Source organism: Gasterosteus aculeatus, chromosome 21 (genome assembly GCF_964276395.1).
Source record: "Gasterosteus aculeatus chromosome 21, fGasAcu3.hap1.1, whole genome shotgun sequence".
Taxonomy (NCBI): domain Eukaryota; kingdom Metazoa; phylum Chordata; class Actinopteri; order Perciformes; family Gasterosteidae; genus Gasterosteus; species Gasterosteus aculeatus.
The window spans coordinates 5030577-5055543 of NC_135708.1; the positions used below are offsets into that span (position 1 = coordinate 5030577).

The 24967-nt window shown below is 43.3% G+C and overlaps 1 protein-coding gene, 1 long non-coding RNA gene and 1 pseudogene across 2 annotated transcripts; 2 read left to right on the top strand and 1 right to left on the bottom strand.

Annotated features, from left to right (window-relative positions):
* Position 1: 1 nt before the first annotated feature.
* On the top strand, positions 2-8846 carry LOC144390416 (uncharacterized). The gene is made up of 2 exons (XR_013454454.1): positions 2-694; positions 1839-8846. It is a non-coding gene; the product is annotated as an uncharacterized LOC144390416 (long non-coding RNA).
* Positions 8847-19005: 10159 nt separating this feature from the next.
* LOC120814887 (ladderlectin-like) lies at positions 19006-21061 on the top strand. The gene is made up of 6 exons (XM_078096958.1): positions 19006-19053; positions 19158-19262; positions 19342-19385; positions 20175-20309; positions 20465-20576; positions 20718-21061. The coding sequence occupies exons 2-6, from the start codon at positions 19202-19204 to the stop codon at positions 20777-20779; spliced, it is 414 nt and encodes a 137-aa protein (XP_077953084.1). The 5' UTR covers positions 19006-19053; positions 19158-19201; the 3' UTR covers positions 20780-21061.
* A 1769-nt stretch (positions 21062-22830) lies between these two features.
* LOC120814888 (C-C chemokine receptor type 3-like) lies at positions 22831-24380 on the bottom strand (annotated as a pseudogene).
* Positions 24381-24967: the final 587 nt, after the last annotated feature.

Here is a 24967-nt window from a genome sequence, read left to right on the forward strand (position 1 = left end):
GTAATGGGAAAATGATATGTGACCCTTTTAAATGCTTCATTCGTATAACCAGTTTATTAGTTGCAAGTGCTTAGGTCACAAAGGCCCTGACATAAGAACTGATGTCTCCCACTTGGATTAGATGTTTCCAGCGTCATAGCTGTAGAGATTGAACAAAGTGTTTGTTATGTCTATGACCACCTTTGTTTTAGCATGTTGGGAGAGCAAGGATACGGTCAAAGAGCTGACGTGTCTTACATGGATAAGATGTTCCCAGTATCCTGACTGTAGATACTCAACAAGATGGTTAACGGTTTCTGTTGACGCCACCGATATCTAAGTTTAGGTATAAGAACTGCCTCGATGTGTTGGGAGGAAAAAAGGAGGTTCTTGACAGTCTACTGACCACGTAGCTGTTGTGACCCTTTTTCCCTTGCAAGGAAATAAACGGAGAAAAGACATACTTGACTCAGAGCCTTTGTTTCTTACTTAACGATTGTCTGTGCAAAATCTTCCACCACAATTTGGTGTCAGAAGTGGGATCGTTTGAAGCTCCGTCGGGACTCCGAGGACGTCCGGGAAGTGGCCACTTCAGGATCCACCAAACGTGATTCTGCCCTATACCTCATCACACTCAGAGAGAGGGGACCGGCGACCAAAAGAGACCTGATTGGCTTCAACACGATCCGATGAGGAAGATTTTCACACGAATCGGGTAAGAAGTTGATATTCTGATTTTCAAACGGGGCTTTCTGAATTATAACGGGTGGTAACAGATTACAAAGAAGGGTATTTAGTACTTTGGGATTTTAAAAAAATGATTTTTTCTCTCTTCTTAGAAAATCCAAATTTCGGTTATTTGATTGGGCTTCTAATGATGATAACTTGTCTTTTTATCCGGTTATTTGGAAAATGTGTATAAAATTATAAGAGTAATTGTACAGTATTTCCGGTTCATCAGCATCCAACTTTTTACTGAGGAAGACAGGGAGCAATGTGCGCATTTACGATTGTATTCAGACTAACTATCTGAAAATCGCATAATTGTGACCCTTGACCAAGGGGGAAGACAGGGAGCAATTTGCGTATTACGATTGTATTCAGACTAACACTCTGAAAACGCATAATTGTGACCCTTGACCAAAGGGGAAGACAGGGGCAATTGACAATTGTGACCCTTGACCGAAGGGGAAGACAGGAGGGATTTTGGGAGTTCACTGAAATCGCAAAATCCCAGCCCTTGACCTAACAGGAAGACAGGAACAATATCGGGGTTTTCGGACAGAAGTCTGAAAACAGATATTTGCGCCCTTGACCTATATTTATTAACCAATAGTTCTGGTTGGGTTTTAACTCGTATTTTTCCTACGTAAAAGAAAATCAAGACTTATAGTGACGACTATATTTTAAGTAATAAAAAGTATACTTCACCACGCCTGAAAGATGGGTGGTATACACGGTAAAGGTAAAAAGGAAATGGGTTCTCCGGAGGGACCCATTGTGGATCTGATGAGAAGGAAATATGGAGATCAATCTCTAGAGTTTTTGCCCGAGTGGTCAAAAGATTTTGGGTTCCCTGCAAATGGTTCTTTCAGTAGAATAAAACTGAACATGTTACGAACAGGCTTAGAGGGAAAAGAGAAGGGTATAAAATCTCAGAGGGTGATAAAAGGCAAAGACTTGGAGAACATTGAGAAACAAAGTAAATGGTTAAAATGGTGGGAGGATGAATGTGAATGTAGAGAAAGGAAACAAATGGCTAAAGAATTGACATGCGCAAAAACCACATTGGTTGAAAAAACAGATCCAAATGTTATTGAACAAAATGACCGATGTGCTTCTTCTCCCTTGTATCCGAGTCTCACAGGGGCTGGCGGCCCTCTCCTCAACACATGCCCACCACCGTACCCTGCTTCATCTGCGAACCAGCAACCTCCGTCTGCAGGAGCGCATATCAAAGTTCACTACACCCGGCAGAGGGAGGAAAAGGAAGCGGCAGTGAAAGCAGCACAGGAACGACTCCTCGGCGAAGAGGAGGAAAAGAGACAGGCTGCTCTCCCCACTCGCTCTCCAGGAGCAACCGGAGGGGACACTTCTGCCATCAACAAACTGATTGCAGAGCAACCATCTACATCAGATGTTTTTTCCCCCTCCTTCGACCCAGAGGGAGTTCCCCCGGATGCAAAATCTGTGCTCCAAACCCCAATGATTCAAGTACCAGGACACTCAGGTCCCATACTTGTTTTCCGGCCTTGGACTGATACGGACATTAGAGCTGCAATGGCTCATCTCCCGCCGATACAGCACTCGGGAAGACTGTTTGCTGAAGCATTCATGGACTTCTGTAAGCAATTCCTGCCCAACTTTGCTGAAATTCGACGTGTTCTAATGAGTCACGTGGGTCCGACTCACTACCAGAAGCTCAACCAGCTGGTTGCAGGAGACACCAGTGCGGCCGATGTTGAATGGAGTTCAAATCAAAATAAGCCGTACAGAGACGCACTCACGGCTTTGAACGACGGCATAAAGACATTGTTCCCTGACAAAGTGGATATGACTCCCATCAACAATACCAAGCAGGCAGCGGCTGAGTCCGTCCATGATTACTACCAAAGACTTCTCACAGTGTTTAATCTTAACAGTGGCATTCCACAACCCGCCGTGTTAGGAGACGCTCTGGGGACGTGGGAATCACACCTGAAGAATGCTTTCATGAATGGACTATTACCCGACATAAAAATGAATGTGCAGCGCTCTGTGGCTGGAATGGAAGACTCGCGACTCGCGGATGTAAAGAAACATGCTGCGCATGCGCAATCCATGGACATAGAGAGAACTGACCACGAGGGGAAAAGGCGGTCACGTCAGATTGAACTCGCCCAACTGACTATGCTCCAAGCTGTCACTCAACTTGCCAGAAACGACCGCCCACGGGATCCCAACCAACGGGGCGGATTCAGGGGGCGTGGTCGGGACATGACGAGGGGACGCTCCTCCTGGAACCAGGAGGGATCACAGCTGTATCCACCCAATGACTATGATACGTGTTTCCGCTGTGGCGAACAGGGACATTGGCACAGAGAATGTCCACAAAATGCACCTCGTAGAGGATGGGGGCGTGGACTGGCCAGACGAGGAAGGGGTGGCAACGCACATTCCGATTGACGTGAGGCGGAGGGGGAGGAGGCTGCATGTGAGGGGGAGACGGCAACCATGCTGAGGCCTCACATGATAAGGGAAGTAAAACACACACACACCGCAGCCTGCAATGAAGAAACGCTTTCTGCACTAACTCCCTGCACGCACACTCACACTCACACACACACACCAGAGCAACAACAAGCTCTCGTGGACATCACAGAGCAATTGAGAACACAACAAAAGCTTTCACTTAAACACACATATGCAAAGTTTTCAGGAAAATCATTTGAAAATATGCCCACCACTATGGTGCAAATTCAAGGGAAACTTTTATCGTTTTTGGTTGATTCGGGGGCTACACATTCTGTAATACAACAAAAGTATTTTCCAGGTCAGAAACTTAGTGGAAAACAGGTTTTCTCACAAGGAGCTTCAGGGATGACTATTGTAGAGAGATTTACAGCACCTATGACCAGTACACACACTGACTCAACTGACCCTGAACCAGACATCACAGTAAAACATTCCTTTTTGCTGTCCTCTTGCTGTCCCATTAATCTAATGGGCAGAGACCTCATGTGTTCTTTCGGCATTAGCCTCATCTCCACTCCTACAGGGTTGCAAGTGGTGAGATGCAGAGCCATTGACCAGATGGCAAAGACAGTTATATGTGATCCAATGTTTGTGTACCAGTGGTGGCTTCCGGTTGACTCACAATCAGAACTGTCCCACCTGGCAGCATCACGCGTCCAGCTTGAGGCAGAGTGCATGGATGCTTCATATCTCCACTGCACAGCTCATGTGTCACATGGGCCAGATAAGCAATATGATGCATTATTTCTACAGGATCTGAATGATCAAATTGCATGTATGACATTGTTTTGGTCCACACTTAAATGTGCTGTTTCCGTTTCTCTCACCCCCTCTCAGCAGCACCTCTTTGATGTGGACTCTTCTTTCCCACACATCTCCTTGTCTAAAGCAGCAACAGACCAATGGAGAGATTTGGGACCTTTTGTCGCAGCGTGCGAGGCATTGGCAGATTGGGAGGCTACACCAAATCCACTTGTGATGCGCTCTCCGTCGACAGGCTTCTTTAAACAGCCATTCGCATTTTGCACACCTGCTCTCAGATCTGTTTATGTCATAGATGAAAATAACATATTTTCTGACACACACACTGATACATTTTTGACTAATGTCTCCTCTATTTCTCCTGCCCTCAGTTCTGTCCCAGACACCTTGTGGGCAGCGCATAAATATGACGTGGGACTCATCAAAAAATGTCAACCTGTGGTCATCACTCCTCGATCAGACTTCCGTCCCCACAAACATCAATACCCACTGCGCCAAGAGGCCATTGACGGTATAACACCGGTGTTCAACTCCCTCTTAAAGGCCGGAGTCATTGTTCCATGTCCTGACTCGCCGGTAAGAACACCTATTTTTCCAGTTAAAAAGATCAGAGATGCAGGCAAACCAACTGAGTGGCGCTTCGTGCAGGACCTAAAAGCCGTTAATGCAGCCGTCCACGCACGAGCCCCAAATGTTCCCAACCCTTACACCATTATGGCACAGGTTCCACCTGATGCTCGATGGTTTTCCGTGGTTGACCTCTCAAATGCTTTTTTCAGTGTCCCTGTGGACATTGACAGTCAGTTTTGGTTTGCGTTTAATTTCAATGGCAAGCCTTACACTTTCACACGCTTGTGTCAGGGCTACACAGAATCACCTACGATCTACAACGAGGCACTCAGGGAAAGTTTGGAGAGCCTCACTTTGTCTCCAGGAACAGCTCTTTTGCAGTATGTTGATGACTGTTTAATTGCAGCTCCAACACAAAAGCAGTGTGAACAGGACACACTCAAATTGCTTCAACACTTAGCAGCGGAAGGACACAAGGCCAGCCTATCCAAACTACAGTTTGTTTCACAAAACGTTCATTTCCTAGGCCATAACATTTCCGGTGAAGGGAAGACACTATCACCAAAACGCATCGCCTCAATTGTAACACTTCCAAAACCACAAACCAAGAAACAGATGATGTCATTTTTGGGAATGTGTTCCTACTGTAGGTCATTTATTCCAAATTACTCCCAACTCGAGCAACCTCTGTCCTCATTGATACATGGGAAAAATCTCAGCGCGCATGATAAAATTCAGTGGCTCCCTGCAGCCTCTCAAGCTTTCACGGACATGAAATGCGCGTTACAAGTTCTTCCGACTTTGGGTCTTCCTGATCCTCACAAACCGTTCACACAAACCGTTGACGAACGTTCTGGATGTATGACATCAGTGCTCCTACAATCCCATGGCGATAAACTACGACCAGTAGCTTATTTCTCTGCAAAACTCGATCCGGTAGCAGCAGGCTTACCACAGTGCCTTCGAGCTGTGGCAGCTGCTGAAAAGGCACTTACAGCCTCTCGTGACATTGTAGGCTATGCTACGCTAACATTATTGGTTCCACATTCGGTTTCACTGATTCTTCTCGAACAGAAGTCGTCTCATTTATCTGCAGCGCGTTACCTTCGATATCACACATGTCTCCTAGACATGCCGAATGTTACAGTAAAACGCTGCAATGTCCTCAATCCTGCATCTCTTCTCCCCACTCCGGAGGATGGAGAGGAGCATAATTGTTTGGCTGAGCTGGAAGCTCAGTGCACACCTCGACCAGACCTCGCAGATACACCTCTGCTCAACAGTGACATGGTAATGTATGTTGACGGATCTGCTTCACGGGATCCCCTGACTGGTTCTAATCTTGTGGGTTTCTCTGTTGTTTCAGACTCAGCTGTTCTGTGTTCCGGCCCTCTTCCATGTCACCTCTCAGCCCAAGCAGCAGAATTAATCGCACTAACAGAAGCTTGTAAACTAGCTAAGGATAAAACGACAACCATTCACACTGATTCCAGATACGCTTTTGGCGTGGTTCATGATTTCGGCGCGCTGTGGAGACACAGAAATTTTCTCAAATCGGATGGCAAACCAGTGTTACACCACACTCTGATAGCAGAACTATTGGATGCCATTTTGTTGCCCACAGCTATTGCCGTTTGTAAATGTGCAGCGCACACATCCGGCACAGGCGACATCGCAAAGGGGAATGAGCGAGCAGACTTAGCTGCAAAAGCGGCTGCTAGACGTCCTCTTCCCAAACCATCACGCCCAGTTCCTGCCATGTGTTCTCTTCCCTCCTCTCTTGCAGCCGTGCAGTCCCTCTCTACTTCAGATGAGAGACGTTTTTGGTCCTCCTCAGGCTCCAAATTCATAGACGGCATCTGGTATGGTCCGAATGGTAATCCATGCTTACCTAAACATTTCTTCCCTCACTATGCGAAATTGACTCATGGGTTAGACCATGTGTCAAAAGGGGGAATGTTAAGTATCATTGATGCAACATGGTTCACAAAAGGTTTTGCAGCTTACGCACAAAGGTTCTGCCAAGCGTGCATAACATGTGCAACTCACAATGTAGGTCGTTCAGTACAGGTGTCACATCATGCAGCACATCCACCGCCTGCAAGACCATTTGAACATGTAATGATGGATTTTGTGGAACTCTCCCCATCGGAAGGTAAGAAACACTGTCTTGTAATGGTAGACATGTGGTCCAAATGGGTTGAGGTGTTTCCCTCCAGTAAGCAGACAGCCTCCACAGTGGCTAAAGCCTTGATTTCAGAGATCATTCCCCGCTGGGGAATCCCAAGCAAAATTTCTAGCGACAATGGTTCACATTTTGTCAACCAAGCAATCACAGAATTAAGTGCATACCTGGGTATTGACTTAAAAACACACTGCGCATACCACCCATCTAGTGGGGGAGCGGTAGAGAGAGAAAATGGAACATTGAAAACAAAACTGGCCAAATGTTGCACAGACACAGGTCTACCGTGGACAAAAGCACTGCCCTTGGTTCTGATGTACATGCGGATGAGGAAACGAACACGCAGCAACCTAAGCCCATTTGAAATCCTTTTCGCAGTTCCTCCCCATATAGGTGTGGAAGCTCCAGGAACACCACTCCCTTCCACCACAATGTGCGAGAATGACATGTTAACCTATTGCATTCGACTGTCTTCCACTTTGTCTGATGTAAGAAAACAGGTTGTAGCTGCACTTCCAAGAGAAGCAACGGGTCCACTACACCGACTGCAACCAGGTGACTTCGTGGTGGTAAAGGACTTCAGGAGGAAAAGTTGGAAAGCTAAACGGTGGCAGGGTCCATTCCAGATTCTCCTGGTCACCCAAACAGCGGTCAAAGTAGCTGAAAGAGCAACTTGGGTCCACGCATCCCATTGCAAGAAGGTTCCAGATCCAGTACCAGCACTGGGCTCAGGCGACCCTACCTCCACAAAAAGTGTCAATCAACCGACACCACCGATCCAGTGACCACGGACGGGCAGTTGACCGACAGACACACAGTGCATTGTGATCTGTGTTGACTGTCTACAACGCGGATGCCTCACAAGAAAGAAGGTTGGCAGACTCCACATCCCAACGTGTACCTGCGGACCAACACAAGAAGAAGAACACGGCCAGGACCCCTCCACATAGACACAGTAGTCGTTTGTGCCACGACAGTTTTATTCATATTATTGCTTGCTTCAGTTTCATTATATCTCAGCATCTTTTTGTGATTTTGTAATCAGCTATCTAAAGAGTGGTTCTCTCTTATCATGGAATGACTCTGACAATAACCCCAACAGTGACTCGGACTCCCTTGACGAGCTGAACACTTACGACCTCGACACGTACGCATAGTGACATAGTGACACACTGTCTGTGTGCATTCCTGGTGTTCTAAATGTTTTTGGTTTCACAGTAGCTTGCTAAAACAATGAGAAATAACATTCTCACAAAAACAGCTTTTATCCCTGCATTTATTAGTATGTAACGTAAATATGATTGATATAATGACCTTTCAACAATATTCTATATCTGTATTGTGTGAAAGGGGATCAAGTTCTGGTATTGTGATTTAAACATGTTCTCATTTCTTTTTCAATACTGTACACATGACATCTGGGGTGTAACGCTCAAATCCTGTGAGAAGGTTTCCAGTCTTTATCTTCTCCTAACAGATTTCTTCCTATTTTCCCATTTCGGAGGGTTTTTTTAGGGAGTTTTTGTTCTGTGGCAGGAAAAGTTTTGTGAGCGATGTCCGGATGTTCATGTTTTGTGATATTTGATGTGGCAGATTATCAGCTGTTAAATTTTTAGAGTAATCATTCTAAATTGATTGCATAGTTTGTGATTATTATGTAATCAAAAGAGTGGAATGTAATGGGAAAATGATATGTGACCCTTTTAAATGCTTCATTCGTATAACCAGTTTATTAGTTGCAAGTGCTTAGGTCACAAAGGCCCTGACATAAGAACTGATGTCTCCCACTTGGATTAGATGTTTCCAGCGTCATAGCTGTAGAGATTGAACAAAGTGTTTGTTATGTCTATGACCACCTTTGTTTTAGCATGTTGGGAGAGCAAGGATACGGTCAAAGAGCTGACGTGTCTTACATGGATAAGATGTTCCCAGTATCCTGACTGTAGATACTCAACAAGATGGTTAACGGTTTCTGTTGACGCCACCGATATCTAAGTTTAGGTATAAGAACTGCCTCGATGTGTTGGGAGGAAAAAAGGAGGTTCTTGACAGTCTACTGACCACGTAGCTGTTGTGACCCTTTTTCCCTTGCAAGGAAATAAACGGAGAAAAGACATACTTGACTCAGAGCCTTTGTTTCTTACTTAACGATTGTCTGTGCAAAATCTTCCACCACAGTCTTCATGGTGAAGGCAATGAGATGATGCAGATGCTGTAGATGAAGACCACCTGTAATACAAAGACAGATATGATTACTCATACTTGTGAAGAGGACAGAGAAACATACCAACGGTCAGACCTTAAAGTCAAAGGTGAAGACGTTTGCAGCAAACCTGATACTGACGTGTGTCAATCAGCCGTCCTGTGATGAGGTGAAGAAGGAGAGGAAGCCATAAATACTCTCCGTTATCTCCTCATCTCTCACAGAAGAGGGAAGTGAGGACAGATGTGTGAGGTGGTTAACCACGCCCCTTGAGTGAACAACATGGCGGACCATGTTGGATTCTTTAGACTTCACGAAGTGTGTTTACGGGGTGCAGGTCCCCATTCACTTTGAATAGGGTGACGTCATCAGTTGCAGTCCGTATTTATTTAGTATGTATCACTACGAATTTGTATGTTCAAGATTTTCGTATACATTTTTACGAACAGGTTTTGGAGATCAGGCGGCTCGAGGAGATCTGGGGCAGCGAGATACAGCGGCTGTGGTGATGTGACAGTCATGCTGGCAACATTCAGCGCAACAGAAGGTCTTTCTAGCTCTTTGATGCAGACAAGATAAAGAATACTGACTACCTAAATGACCCCCTTTACACAATAAACCGTTGTTATGCAACAGCACATTGGCTGAGTTCTTTTTTTGGTAACAGCATCTTTGTTCAGAGATTAAAAGAAACGGCTCAACTTCAGTATTTGGAAATCTGCTGGAATAAAAAATGTAGCTGGGCGTTATTTATTTATTAAAAGGTTAATAATGAAACAATCAAACACGGTACTCCGTTTCTGTGCCAAAGTTTCTCACTCAAACTCCTCCTAAATACCCTTTTCCCATTCCTCTCATTAAAATAACAGTTAGATTCATCAAGTTAATTTCCTGTGACTGTGATTTTATTTTTTGGCCGTTTTTGGTAATTTTCGGTGGAAAAAGACCGTCAACGCCGCTAATGACCGGTTTCGGGCAATGCGAGCTTCCGCAACCAATTTGGACCGCCATTTAGCTGAAGAAGACAAATCAGGTGGACGTCATGAGCAACGTGAATGAATGATATCATGCATGGAGATCTGGGATGTTGGTTGATAACGACATGAGACATATTCATGGCTCGTACTGACATGACCCTTCATCTGGGCTGTAAATAACTTATAATATTAATATTGTCCTCTTTTTTTCAAGCTTTCTACAGTCCCCAGTCAGTAATTAAACGTTATTACATCATAGCTTTGTCCATAATTGTATGATTCATATCCTACAGCCTTTAATGAGAAAGGGGGATGACGATTTGCATACAAATGAAGGCACTTTTCTACTTTTCAATCTTGCTTTTTGGATGGTAAGATCGCACTCGGGTATGAAGATTTGGAACATCTTGTGAGCTGATCGCAAAACCTGAAAGCAGCCGGAGTCCTCTGAACAATTTTGTTCATCTGGATTCACCCCGAGAGGTAAATGCGGAGCCCAAAACGACAGCTTATAAAGGCTGAGCAGCTCAACAGACAGGAAGGACATATGCTATGTGTTCAGTCTGATCATGTATCAAACTGTGGAAAATGCACTGCAGGGCTATGACGATATGACCAAGTCTCTGACTCCAGGAATGTTGCATTTACAAGACTATGTGGGTTTGAGGGCCGAGCGAGGCTTCCGAGGCACTAGGACACTCAGCCCGTCTTCAAAGGGCCATGAAGCACAGTGAAAAGTGAACTGTACATAGGAAGTGCACAGGGAAGACTGTCACAGGATGCAGACCACAGGAGCCAATATCGGGTAACCACATTTATTAGAGCACCAAACAGACGGATCACCCTGTGAGTCCCGTGGCTCGACACGGCAGGCGGGCAGGTAGGTGACGGTGTAAGTGCCGTGGCTCGACACGGCAGGCGGGCACGTAGGTGACGGTGTAAGTGCCGTGGCTCGACACCGGAGGCGGGCAGGTAGGTGACGGTGTAAGTGCCGTGGCTCGACACCGGAGGCGGGCAGGTTGGTGACGGTGTAAGTGCCGTGGCTCGACACCGGAGGCGGGCAGGTAGGTGACGGTGTAAGTGCCGTGGCTCGACACCGGAGGCGGGCAGGTTGGTGACGGTGTAAGTGCCGTGGCTCGACACCGGAGGCGGGCAGGTTGGTGACGGTGTAAGTGCCGTGGCTTGAGACCGGAGGCGGGCAGGTTGGTGACGGTGTAAGTGCCGTGGCTCGACACCGGAGGCGGGCAGGTTGGTGACGGTGTAAGTGCCGTGGCTCGACACCGGAGGCGGGCAGGTTGGTGACGGTGTAAGTGCCGTGGCTTGAGACCGGAGGCGGGCAGGTTGGTGACGGTGTAAGTGCCGTGGCTCGACACCGGAGGCGGGCAGGTTGGTGACGGTGTAAGTGCCGTGGCTCGACACCGGAGGCGGGCAGGTTGGTGACGGTGTAAGTGCCGTGGCTTGAGAACGGAGGAAGGTGGAGTACTTCTTCGGGGAAGAAGACAAATCGGACTGACAACCCTAACCCGCAGGACAAGGGTTGAAATACAGCCAGTGATGAGTCTTCATCGGTCGCCGCTGTGTACCGCTCAAGAATGTGAGCATGGGGGAACATGAGGGAAGGACCAGGGGGGGGAAACAGAGGACTTTGTTTGACGAACTCAGTGGTCAACTGTTTGGGGTATCTCTTCCAGTATGCAGGGTTTGACAATGTGAAGATATCAAAGTTTTATTTTCTTCATGGTTTGAATGAAAACATTTTTTTTTTCATTGCCATTTTCTTTATAGAAGATAAGAGTGTAGGTCTACAATGTAGCTTTTCAGCACAGAAATACTGGAGAAGTATGTAATGTTAACATCTCTCTAACCAATTATTGTATGGCAGTTGGAAATGAACTAATGGTACTTTACATATAAAGTGTTGTCCTGCTGCCCAAAACAGCTTGCCCTCTTAAGTTTTCTTTTGTTCGGTCCCTCTGTCCACTTTCCCAGCGGTGTATAAAAGACTTCTGATGCCACTAGTGTTGTAAACATGTCCTGCTCACACTGAAGGATATTTGTCTCCTCAGGAAATAAAGACAGCTTTGGACTTATTTGTACAGCACACATACATTTCTTGAGTATGGTTTAGTGTTTGGGTGAATATGGCGGCTGGTAGTCGTGATGATGGTTTGGTAGCTTGTAGTCAGTACATGAATGGGTGAGGATGACGTGTTGAAGCGCTTTAGTGTCTGGAATATTATTATGGCGATGTTTAAGCACAGGTCGTTCTCCAAACCGGTACAGGCCGCAGCATCTTCCTACTTAAGTCACCAAATTCACTAAGGACCTCTCTGTATTCAAATTGGTTCACTTTTGACACTCATCCATTGACGGCGGTATCAGAGAACATCTGGAGGGAAATGTTGTAGTTAGGTCTAAAGTCAGATATGAACCCACCATTTAAATAAAAATGTGACAGCTTCAGGACCAAAAGTGATAAAGTGTTATGAACTGGCATGATTAGCGAATTAATTGAGGGAAGAGCAAGGCATGCGGTCGCATTAACCATCACCACACCCTATGCTTCACTCACTGCCAACTGGGGAGCATTTCCCACCCCACCAAAAATTATTCCAAGTGGAGCTCTTCTATCAACTGAATGAATAATACGAGGAGGAGATTAGGGAGGCTGCTGTTTGTTCATAACACATTCAAAATGAAATGCACAAAAACACAGATGCATGAATGAGGGGAGGAAAAATTAGTCACACAAACACACACAATGTTACACAGAAATGCACACATACAGATTCTCACTTCTTACAAGTCCAGGCGCTGAATGCTAAAGCGTCTTGTCATGGTGATTTATTCATTTGCTTCTAGCAATAACTGGGGATATTGTTAGCGCCCCACCCATAAATCTGTGTTATTTACCCCAACACAGATTTGGAGGGCAGAGGCAGCAGGGGAAATTGAGATGAAGCACGATCTTGACTTTACTATGAGGAGCCTGCACAGCTCAGAGCAAGGGAGGGTGTTAATGTGTGAGTGTGCGTGCGTGTGTGTGATTTAATTCTATGGGTCTGATGGCCAGAATAGATGTATTTCCGTTTCCTCACGTTGAGCCAATTCCAAGTCAGAGTTACACATGACCACACTCAATGTGCAGTCAGTGTAACCCAGCATCAGACAATGAGGGATGTACTGTAAATGTCACTTCTCCACAAGCACACTATAAAGGTTACCTCTCAGATTCCATTCCTTTTAGTGTAACTCATGCTGCCTTTCAAATGCAACTGCTGACTTGGGTCAGGAAAATACCCACAGTGCAAAATTTCAAGTGATTAGTGATGATCATAAAAAAAATCAAAGCGCCTCTTCATAATCAAGTCAATACTTGAGTTTTAAAGTGAGTGGTCTTGTTTGAATCAAGTATTATGAAGATTTGGCATTAGAGTCCTTTGTGGACAACCTGTATTAAATAAGTCAGTGTTTATACTGCTTATATATATGATTGCTTTGTTTAAAACTCACTGGCATTCATAAAATGAATGTATGCTAACAAGAAACAAAAAAAACAATTCTGACTAACATTGATGTACTGTATGTGTTCTGCTCTTGCTTCAAGAAGCAGAACTTCACTTTAACACCAACAACATTGATTAATCGCGATGAATACATTTCAAAATTTGGGATTAACTGGTTTGTTTTTTAATCTATGGACAGCCCGAGTTTAGAGCAGTTGGGAAGATCATTTGTGGAATCACTGGAGTTAACAACACCACTCGGGCGCCATTTGTGCAGTAAATTTGAAAGTGATAGACACCTTTTTAAAAATGACACACTGCCTCTGTAAAACATTAAAACCTTCATTGCAGACCCACACATACAGGCACACATAACCATACAACGTGTGTTATAAGCCATGGTAGTGGCGTGACTTTAGTGATTGTGATGTCTGTGTCTTGGATGGTCTACCACTTTGATGGTTGACTAAACAACTATGGACTAGATTGCTCTGAGATATGTAGAGGAGAGGCATGAGTTTGAATGGCATGATATAAATAATGATTTGAATCATCTTTTCAAATTTGTACTTGTCCAGTATTTGGTTTTGTGAACAAATACCTGCAAACCCAGTTGTCTGGTAATCAAACACAGTAAACCTGTGGTCCCTGATTGGCGCAGCGCGGTCCGGCTTCCAACTGATGCACTGTATCTGGACCTCAGACTGAGAGATGATTGAGAATTAATATATTTTGATGTACGGGTGGTCGAGGAAAACATCAACCAATCACATTTGTTGTAAATCAGCTGTAATGATGAAATATCTATATTCCTAATAATTGGTATAGTTTTTGACTGAAGCTGGTGGACTGAAGTTATTTAGACTTAGGCTGTAAGATTTAAAACATTATTTCTCCCTCACATTGCATTGCCTCTCTTTCCACTGTCCGTCTTGGCATGCATACACACTTGGGAATCTCTGAAGCTTCTAACTGGATCCCAGCCAGAAAAATCCTTTTCAAGTGCATCAATGGATTTGGATAAAATGGTGTTGGTGGTGGAAAGGGAAAATCGCTCACAAATAACTGTAATTTCAACGAGGGAGAAAGCTCAAGAGAGATGGAGAGAGAAATTGAACTATAATAGTGATTGAAGAAACATGCTTTTATGTCAGGACCAGATGTACTCTGGATCCTCTCGGACAGCTGGTGCATTTAGGATTTTTCATTCAATTTCTCAAAAATGTCTGATAACCATGCAATGATGAGCTTCACAGCACAATTTACAGGTACAAAGCCAATCCGTCTATAAACTCAGGTCTATAAAAAAATGATTTTTCTGCCACACAGCATGTCTTGAAAGCTTTCCCATTTGTTTTCATTTTTTTGCTTGAAAGAAATGTGAAATTACCATCTGTAATGAGCTGTTTTGAAGAGGTTTCATTTTGTTATTCATCCACTTGGGACTGCACTGCTAGACTCACTGCTCAGTCTAAATTGTGATTTCAGTTGATAAAACATATTCCCTTTCAGAGACAATTACATATTTATTTATTTCTTGAGGTGAAAGTTGCATACTATTAGTGCATGACAGTGGGATGAACCTTCAATACACAACTACAACATTAAATCAAAGAGAGGCTTCATATGTTTTTTATGTTTGATTGACAATGATATTGTTCATCCAGCCAAATCCAATAAGCATTAATTGGATCTTTTAGAAGAACAGTTCTTAATTTAACAAAGAAATCCTATTTTCCTTTACTACAGACTTACTACTTCACAATATCCCATCATGCATTGCAGGGCGACGTAGATTGAATCCGTTCAGGATGGAGACAAATGAGCCGGTGTGGGGAAGCCGGAGTTCACTTTTAAATGTAAGTAATAGAGCGGGAGCCGCTGGGCTGTTAAGGGCAGCTCGTCCGCCTGCATCGGACCGTAGTTACCTCTGCCTTACCTTGTCCTTGTACCAAGCATGTCACCCAGCATTTGAGTGATGCAGACAAAATTTGTTTTTGCTCTATTTTTGACTCCATCCGGGGGCAGGGATGCCGAGATGGGAGGAAGCACATCCCCCTTTGGGATTCTTGAGAATAAGTTGCTCCAATCCTCTAATGTGCGGCGTTTTCCAGGTGTCATTTTCGCTTCTCGCGCAAGTTTACTCGGCCTACTAGTTGTGGGTAATTCGCCTTCATTCGCGTCAAAAACTTAATTCTCCCCTGAAAGGGGGCGTGGCTTATCTCTGTGGCTCTGTAAAGACAGTTGTCATTTCCGCTTTGCACCATTGAAATAACCACTATTTCTGCTCTGTACAAAACAGTCGGAACTGCCATGTTTGGGTTCAAGACATCATCTGTCGCCGCACACAGCTCGGTGGATTTCTTCTTCTCCAGTCTTCCTGGCTAAATGTACGCCTAAGCTTCATTTGTGTGGTTTACAATTTCAGTGGTTAGTCGAAAATTGCGCAATGGTAAACGTGAAATAAAGAGGCAAATGTATTGTTCGATTTGTACTAATGATGGTCCAGCATTGTCCGGTTTCCACAAGATTTTCCCTTTACTCAACTGTTTAAACTATGTATCAAAGTCAAATAAATATATTATTTTTATAAACAATATTTCTTTTCTTACCCTTATTCCATTTTCACTGATAAAGCCAATCTGGAATCTTGTAGCCACAATAAAACATCGCAGGCCTCTCTCCGCAGTGACTGCTGAGGCCCCTGTAATTATAGCTCCATCACCGGCACATAATGCACTCAATTTGAAAAGCCTCAGCAAATGTAAATAGCAGCGAGGAGAGCCTCCGACAGGCCTGATACGGAAAGAAAAAGATAATATTCTATTCCTTTGGGGTCTGTAGACACTCACTGCGGGGAGGTACATGGGCTGTGTGTGGGTGCATAAGTGGGTGCTTGCACGCTCACCAGGAGGGATGGACATGGACTCACTCAGCCTCATTAGCATGGGTACAAACAGGTTCTTTACTCCTAATGTGTCTTTGTAGAGACACTGGGGACAGAATGGTCTCGGATGAAGCCCTGTGCATCACAGCCTGGGTAATGAGGCAAGGCTTATGAAGAGAAAAACAAAATGAAGGTACAGATAGTAGGTTGAATAAAATGTCAGGAAGGAAATGAGTAGACATTTTGTTTCCCGAATGACACCGTGCCCCCTGCAGACAAAAATGACAAGCTTGTTCTTAAAAGGGAAATTCTCCCAATTCAAAATCAACCCAATTGGACACAGATGACGTCCAATAATGGGCTCTTAAAATTCTCACTTTCTACATTATCTGCATATTTAAGAATGTGGAAGCTGAGAATATTATCAACATATTGACCCAGGGAAACACGCATTGATCATTTAAGAAAAACGGCTGAGGTCATAAAACAGTTAATGGTTTCCTTATGTCATATTAAGGACATTAGGTGGGAATGTGGACTCGGGAAACATATGCTTGCTTGATTATTTACCATACCAAAAGGAAAAGCTTGGTGTATTGGCAGTGTTTAAGGGACATTTCCAGGAAATTATTTCAAAGGATCCAAAGGATCTGTGGTAATTGTCGTTAATCTATTTGGGGGATTTTTCTGTCCCGTTTTGTGTTGGTTTGTTCCACTGTGTGTCTGTCTGTTGTGCACTTCCACTCATCCCTACACACCTGTGTCTGGCTCCCCATCAAGCTCGTCTGTATATATACCCCTTATCCCTCTGTGTTCTTTGCGAAGTCTCATGTAATTGTTATCCCATTCTGAGCTCAATGAAGCCCCCTTTTGGTTCCAGACCTCGTTGCCTCCTGCCTGATCCCTGACTGTACCTTTGCCCTTCTCCGTGCTCCTGGATATCGACCTCCCACCTGCCTTTTGGATACGACTAAGCCTAACCCCTGTATACCTGTTCTTCTTTAACTCTGCGCTCTGCGCTTGGGTCGACTCCTGTCTCCTGTGATGCGTTACACTAATACAGGAGTAATATGGTCTCTTTTCTTAGTTCTTGTTAATGTAAAGGACATATCCTGGTCAAAGAGAAAGAGGCTGCTGGATACCAGAGCAATTCCATCCAGAGAAAGTACATCACAAGATTGCTGACTTCGAAGGTGCTCTGGGCCTATCAAGATAACCTCCATCTTATTTTTCCTTTCTTTCAGTTTTTCATCAGAAAGTTGCCACGTTTTGATGTCTCCAAGACATTTTTGAAGTCTAACAAGCTGCCTTCAACACCATCATCCCTCTCTGCTGCAGGACAAACTCTCCCAGCTGCACATGCCCGACTCCACCTTCAAGTGGATCACAGACTTCCTGTCTGACCAGCCTGATCTCCAAAACGTGTTCGTAAAAGTGTATATGAAAATCTTGAACATACGAATTCGTAGTGATACAGGTTTTATGCCTTTTATATGGGCATTGACTGATGTATCACGAGTCTTGACCGATGACTGGCTGTTAACCTGTACAACATCTTCATGACACAACTCTTATTGGTGAGTCATACCCCCCAAGTCAAATGAAGCAACATTCAACAAGAAATAAAACAAACTCATTTCCTCATACCCTAAAAAGGAGATGGTATGTTATTCATATATTATTCCTTAATCAATGCTTGAATCAAATGCTGTATTTTTACCATATTAGCAACTAGTTTTTTCTGCGCCGCTTGAGATTTACCCCAGTAAAACAACATAGATAATATGTAATACTTTCTTAAGCTGTAAGTCAGACATTATTGTCCAAATGTGCCCTATATGGTACATATCATGTTAACAGATATCATCTTCAGAAAATGTAAGGATTCGATAGAACAAACAATATTTCAGAAACTTTAAACTGCAGGGAGAAGATTTCATACTAGAAGAAACATACAGGTATGACCAGTGCTGTAGTGGTAAAATTAGAGGTGGGTAAACTCTGAATTTGTGATCATACAGACCTCGACGCGATGCGAAGCAACGCAACACAAAGCGTCGCGACTCTGTAAGGCTGTCCTGGCTATATTGCATTATGTTATCAGTAAAAGTCATATACAATCAATGACAATGAATAAATGTGTTAGTAGTTTATTAAATTTAAGAAAACAGTAAAGAAAAGTATGTCAACACAACAAGACAATTGCAGATTAAGAACTATCTACATACGGAGTCTCCTTTTTACAGTAGTGCCCAGAGGGCCTCCTTGTCCTCCACGTCAGGTCCTGCCTTGCACAGAGGAGCCATGAACGTTCAAAACCCGTAAAAATGTATACGAAAATCTTCAACATACAAATTCGTAGTGATACATACTAAATAAATACGGACTGCAACTGATGACGTCACCCTATTCAAAGTGAACGGGGACCTGCACCCCATAAACACACTTTGTGAAGTCTAACGATGTAAAATAAACGTGATTGCATTTTTAACGAGAAATCAATGTTAAATTGTAAGAATAGAATACTAACCCTAACTCCCTCAAAAGACCCAACATGAAGGAGAGACGTTCACTCAAGAATCCAACATGGTCCGCCATGTTGTTCACTCAAGGGGCGTGGTTAACCACCTCACACATCTGTCCTCACTTCCCTCTTCTGTGAGAGATGAGGAGATAACGGAGAGTATTTATGGCTTCCTCTCCTTCTTCACCTCATCACAGGACGGCTGATTGACACACGTCAGTATCAGGTTTGCTGCAAACGTCCTCACCTTTGACTTTAAGGTCTGACTGTTGGTATGTTTCTCTGTCCTCTTCACAAGTATGAGTAATCATATCTGTCTTTGTATTACAGGTGGTCTTCATCTCCAGCATCTGCATCATCTCATTGCCTTTACCATGAAGACGCTGACTGTGACTGCCCTTCTGTGTGCCATCATGGCTCTGACTGGAGCTGCTGGTGAGTATTAGATGTAGTAACTGGTACGTATCCATTTGTTGTCATTGAATAGCAATAATCCAGGTCAATAACTTCACAGCTCTCCCAGAGGAAATGTCTGGAGAAGAACCCAATGGTGACTGGGTTACCAGCATTTTTAAACCAACACAAGAAGAATAAAGTGTCCTTAGAACAGTAACGATTGAGGCGCGTACGAACCTCCAGCTTCACGCACGCCGTGTGGAGAACACACGAGTTGAAACGCAGTGACGTCGTCACAACGAGCACCAGCTGCTTCTCTCACTGAGGACATGCAGACTCACAGCAGTCTGAAGGACAACATCTGCACCTGAGGAAGCTGGTTCTCTCTTGCTGGTCGTACTGTTTAGAAGAAGAGAGGTTCTTCATCATCTGGAAACGTAAATGACCTTGTGTGTCTTAGCAGCTGGCTCGGTGCAGAGGAGTAAGAAAATGTAAAGTCGGAGGAACGGATAAAAAAGAGGAGATTAAAAGTCAATTGTCTCATTGTGTAACTGCTCAACCAGCATCAAACAAGTTGCTTTTTTATTTGACTGAAATGTAATTTTTATGCTAGAGCACTTTACCTCACTAACAGGGACTCGTACTACTGAACATATTCTGCATTATGTTGATCCTTGATGAAAGAATAATTTTTCTTCTGGTACCTGAAGAAAACGATCTCCGAGAGTGGCTCTTATATTGTTCTGATAACGTTACTTTAAAATAAAACCGTGCAATACACATTTATAATGTATTATTGGATTTTGCGCATTATTGCGATTAATCGCTGTTAATCACATTTACATTTTTTTATCTTTGCCCATCACTACTCATAATGTGTCACTGATTTTAAATTCAAGAGTAAATTGGTTCAAACCCTCCCCAATACATCGGTCTGTCTCCTCTCTGTAGAAAAACTGTCTTTCTCTGGGTGGACACCTTGCATCCGTTCACAGCGTCCTGGAGTACCATGAGATTCAGAAAGCCATCATGAGCTCCAGTTTCCATCATCCAAGCACATGGATTGGAGGCTCTGATGCACAAGAGGTATTTTATTCACCATTACTTACAAATATTGCACTCATTCTGTTTTACATTTGAATTCCTTTTATTCATGCAAAATCTACTCATATCTACATTTGTTTTCTTTAATCACCTTGTATTATATATTATTTCATACTAACTCAAATGTTTTCCTCCAGGAGAAGCAATGGTTCTGGAGTGATGGGACAAGATTTGACTACACGATTTGGGCCAATGGAGAGCCTAACAACGGGGAGGGTCAGCAGCATTGCATTCAAATGAATTTTGGAGGTAAAAGAACACAGTGTTTCTTGTAGGTGTTGAGCCATTACATCCACTTTATACTGGTGTTGGTGCTGTTTAGTCGTTTTGACAGGTTTGATTGGTTTGTGTTCAATTCACTAACTCCCCTTCTTGTTTGTGTACTGGCAGATGCGAAGGCCTGGGATGACGTGCAGTGCTGGACTAAACTTCCATCTATTTGTGCCAAGTGAACCTGATCCCTTCACTGGCAGTGAAGCCTCAGGTGCCCCTTGATTAGGAAAAAGGGGATGCAAGCTTTCAAACACATCTGATTGTATTTCACATCTATACTTTTCTTTTCTGTCGCTGTAACGCTACATAAGGAACGATACGACAACTGAAACGAGCTGGACGGTGTTTGAGGCCTTGAGCCTCGATAAGAGTGGTTGAGGGAAAAAATGCTTCTAGCACAACCTTACATATATTCTACACATATTCTTTCTTTCTTTATGCATTAATAAAAAGCTAGAGCATTGAAACAAGCTGGTCTGTCGTTAATCTGAATGAATCTTTGCAGTGAAAACAGCTCATTAGTTTGTTACAACATAGAGGTTTTTAGTAAATAAAAGTAGTCAACCATAATATGTTAAATGGTGACATTTCATTATTTATTTTTTGTATTCATTTATCCAAGAGAGTGTCAACATAAGTGATTTGGTCATGTTTCTCCTATATAATGGTATATCCTCAAAGTGCTATTGCAAACACTACATTACATGTAGAGCTTAAAATAATTCAATCAAACCCATTAAAAAGTAGAACATTGCTTAAAACAATTCAACAACAAAAGTAACTGTAAATGAAACAGCTGCCCAGCTGCAATAATGCAGTATAATAATAAAAATAATGCAGTATACTGATTTGTGTTTAGCCAGTAATTTGTCTTCCTGATCCGTTGACTTGTTATGTACCGTCCGACCTGAGATGCACCAACGTGCTTAAAATCTCTCAGAGGAACTATTTGAGAGCATAAAGCTTACATACAGCAAATATACTCTTGAACAAAAGCATCATCACGTCATCTGTGAAACTGTCTCTTGTTTTTGGTCAGTGTGGAACTTCACTGAGAAGGTTTGGTTCCATAAACTTAACTGTTACGGTTGAAGACTAACGTCTATTTGAAAAAGAATGTGTTGAAATATTAAGCAAGCAGTGGGAACAGAGAGAGTTGGGTCTACTGGTTCAGAACCCAATTCGGCTGAAGATTCCACCCAAACCCAAACGTCACATTTAGCCGTAATTCTTTTGTTGAAACTCTGCACTGAGGTCTCTGATTGGACGAGGGCCATGGACACCACAGGGGGCCCTGTGCTGTGGCATAAGATTATAAAAAACAACAAACAAAAAGGACCTGCTAACCACTATTCCTTCTGTGGAAAAACGTCTCTGGGTGAAGGACAGACGGAGAATTCATGAGGACTTAGGAAAAGACAGCCGCAGTGTTTAGGGAATCTGACTCGACGGGAGACGCATGTCAGTGACGTCAGTCTGCAGCGGCTACAAAGAAGCATCTTAAGATGCCTTCATGTGTTGTTACAGTGCTGAGTCATGCAGGTGGTTCAAAGTAAAACCTTATTAACGAGGCTGCAACATGAATGAGCGATGCTAACGGATGCTCACATGATCTGCGTTTCTCGGCCGTGATCGTTGTTCCTCGTCAACGGCCAATTGGTACATCACTGCTTAAAAATTCCCGCCTTTTTGGGAATTTGTGGTACAGAATTATCTCCTTTCCTTTGGCAAAGGATGGTCCAGTGGTTCCTGTGTCAAAGAAGCTAAGCAAGGAGGCATCGAAGCTCCTTTCCTTAGCGTTAGGTAATTGCTGGTTCTCTTATTCTCTAACAACCTGACACTGTACACGTGTTGCTGCGGGGCTTACTAGTTATTTAACAGCACAACTATGTGAAAGAGGGAGGTAGCAACATTCTAAAAGTGACTCTACAAGAATGTACCTGGCCAGATCCCCCAAACAAATCATATCCACGCTGGTCATCATCTTGCTATAGTGCACTTACCTTGTCTTAGTAAGTCTAAGTAAGTGTAATTCTTTACTTCCTTTCCCACACTGTGCCTATCAAAGTATCTTGCTTTCAGTCATAAATGAGTTAGTCCCAAGTTGTTATGAAATAGTCAGAATGTAAGAAATTTTTCCTTTTTTTTCCCCTGAAAAATATTTTATTTTGAAAAAACCCTTTTCTACACATTTCCCAAACGTCTTACTTGCAATACATTTTTCTGGTTGCACTTTTGCATGTGTTTTGACAAGATATGAACAGTGAGCTGGTAGCTTGTTGTTCATATGCAGGTTGCACTCAGTCGCAAACCTGCAATTCTCAATATAATTACTGGGATTATATATATATATATATAGAGTCAATCTTTCACAATACAAATATATTACTCATCTCTGCAAGGTTTATTTATATATAATGTGACATTACTTCCTCTTTTATTGCATTTAATCTCTTAATCTTCTCTAATCTTAACCAGAAATCTCCCTCTCCGGACTGTCCCTTTGTTATTTCTACATTATAACACATTCAATGAATAAACCTTTGGCCTACAGCTTCTTCATGTAAACATAACATAATATAATCCTCATCCAATAGCTAATACACTCTACATAAGATATTTTAAATCATCACAGTTCATAACATTTTTTGATAAGAAATCAGAACAATTGCCTGTCAGGGCTTTCCTTCATCCCTTCTTTTGCTAAAACCCTTCATTGGAAGAAAATATGGGAGAAATCCATCGAGGAAAGTTTAAGCGTCCTTCTAGCAGGCTGAACATTACATTATGGATGGATTTCATGTGTACAGTAATTAAAGGCCTTATAAAATGTGTTCGTATAAGTTATTTATAACATACTAATATAATATCTAAGAACACAAACTATAATTCTAACAATAATTATGATCAGATATTATAATTTCTAACGTTGCTCTTTTGCTTAAATTCCTAATATTGGCCACATAGAGGTCCTTAAAAACAAAAGGCTTCCGATTCCTAGAGCTAATTTTGAGTGCTTTGTGTAGACATCTTGCTCCTATTCTGCAGACAGACAGAAACATCCCTCTTAAACCCTGGGAAAGTTTTTACCCGCAACTGTCGGAAATACTTCTGAAACTTTTTCCCAACAAATGTGTAAAAGACGGGACTGATACAAAAGTAAGCGTAGGCCATGACACGAGTGACTTCAAGAGCATAATCCATTTTCTGCCTTGTTTCACAGTCAGCGTCTTCATCATTCATCAGCATTAGAATGTTAAATGGGGTCCAGCATGTGAAAAATAGCAGTACAATGACAAATATCAACCTGACTGTCTTGAATTTGGTTACGACCTTGGATGAAATGACAGTGATAGCAATCCTGACATAGCAGTAGATGGTAACAGCAAGAGGAACGATCAAGAAAAGGATAAGCTGAATGTAGAATCCAAAGTCACTCAGCAGCTTCCCTTCTATACCAGGTATTTCATTAGGATACTCCTGACAGTACGTTGTGTTCTCGAAATCAACAAACGCCTTGTGTAGAATCATGGGCTTGATGCATGCCAGGCAGCTGACCAGCTACACCCTCAAAAGGGTTAGAAACAGGACGGAGCTGTAGGAGCCCAGATAGTACACGGTGCCATGAATCTTGCACATGACATTGCCGAAGATCCAGTTGGAGAGCTGCAAGTAGACTCCCATGAAGGGGAGACTGCTCATGAAGATCAAGGAGGACATCACCAGGTTGACCAGCAAGATGTTGGTCACAGTAGTCAGCTTCTCAAACCTAAAAAGGAGTTAATTTCAGCACTTAAGTAAAAGGAAAGACTGCATGCTTAAACGGTCACATAAGCACTTTTGAAACTGATGTTTCACACTGACTTGAGGTGGCTTCAAAGAGTATCAATGATCACCCGATACTTGTCAAATTGATACAACTGTTAGGGACCCGGTTTTATTAACAGTTTTCCCCCCAGTCTGTGCTTTTGTTTTTGCTTGTTTCGTTTTTCCACCTATAGTTTCCACCTGTGTGTTCCGCCTCCGGCCCCGCCCCTCTCCCACGTGCCCAGCTGTGGCTCATTCCAGGGATCACTGGTGACGAGCATAAAGGCTCCTGCTTTCAGAGGCTCGTCGTCAGTCCGTCCCAGTACCCAGGCTGGTCTCAGGCGCCGTTGATACTGAGATACAGCAGCTAAACCAGTTTATTCATGTTTTTGGTTTGTTTTTGTGTCAGACCCACGGAGTACCACGGAGTGCACGTAACCTGCTTTTGAGTTGGACTGTGAGTATGGTGTTGGGCCTCGGGTTTCCACACCAGACCCTGCTTGAGCCACCACAGACTGCCAGACGTCGGTGGAGTTTCCCTCCCGACTCCAGTTGAGCCA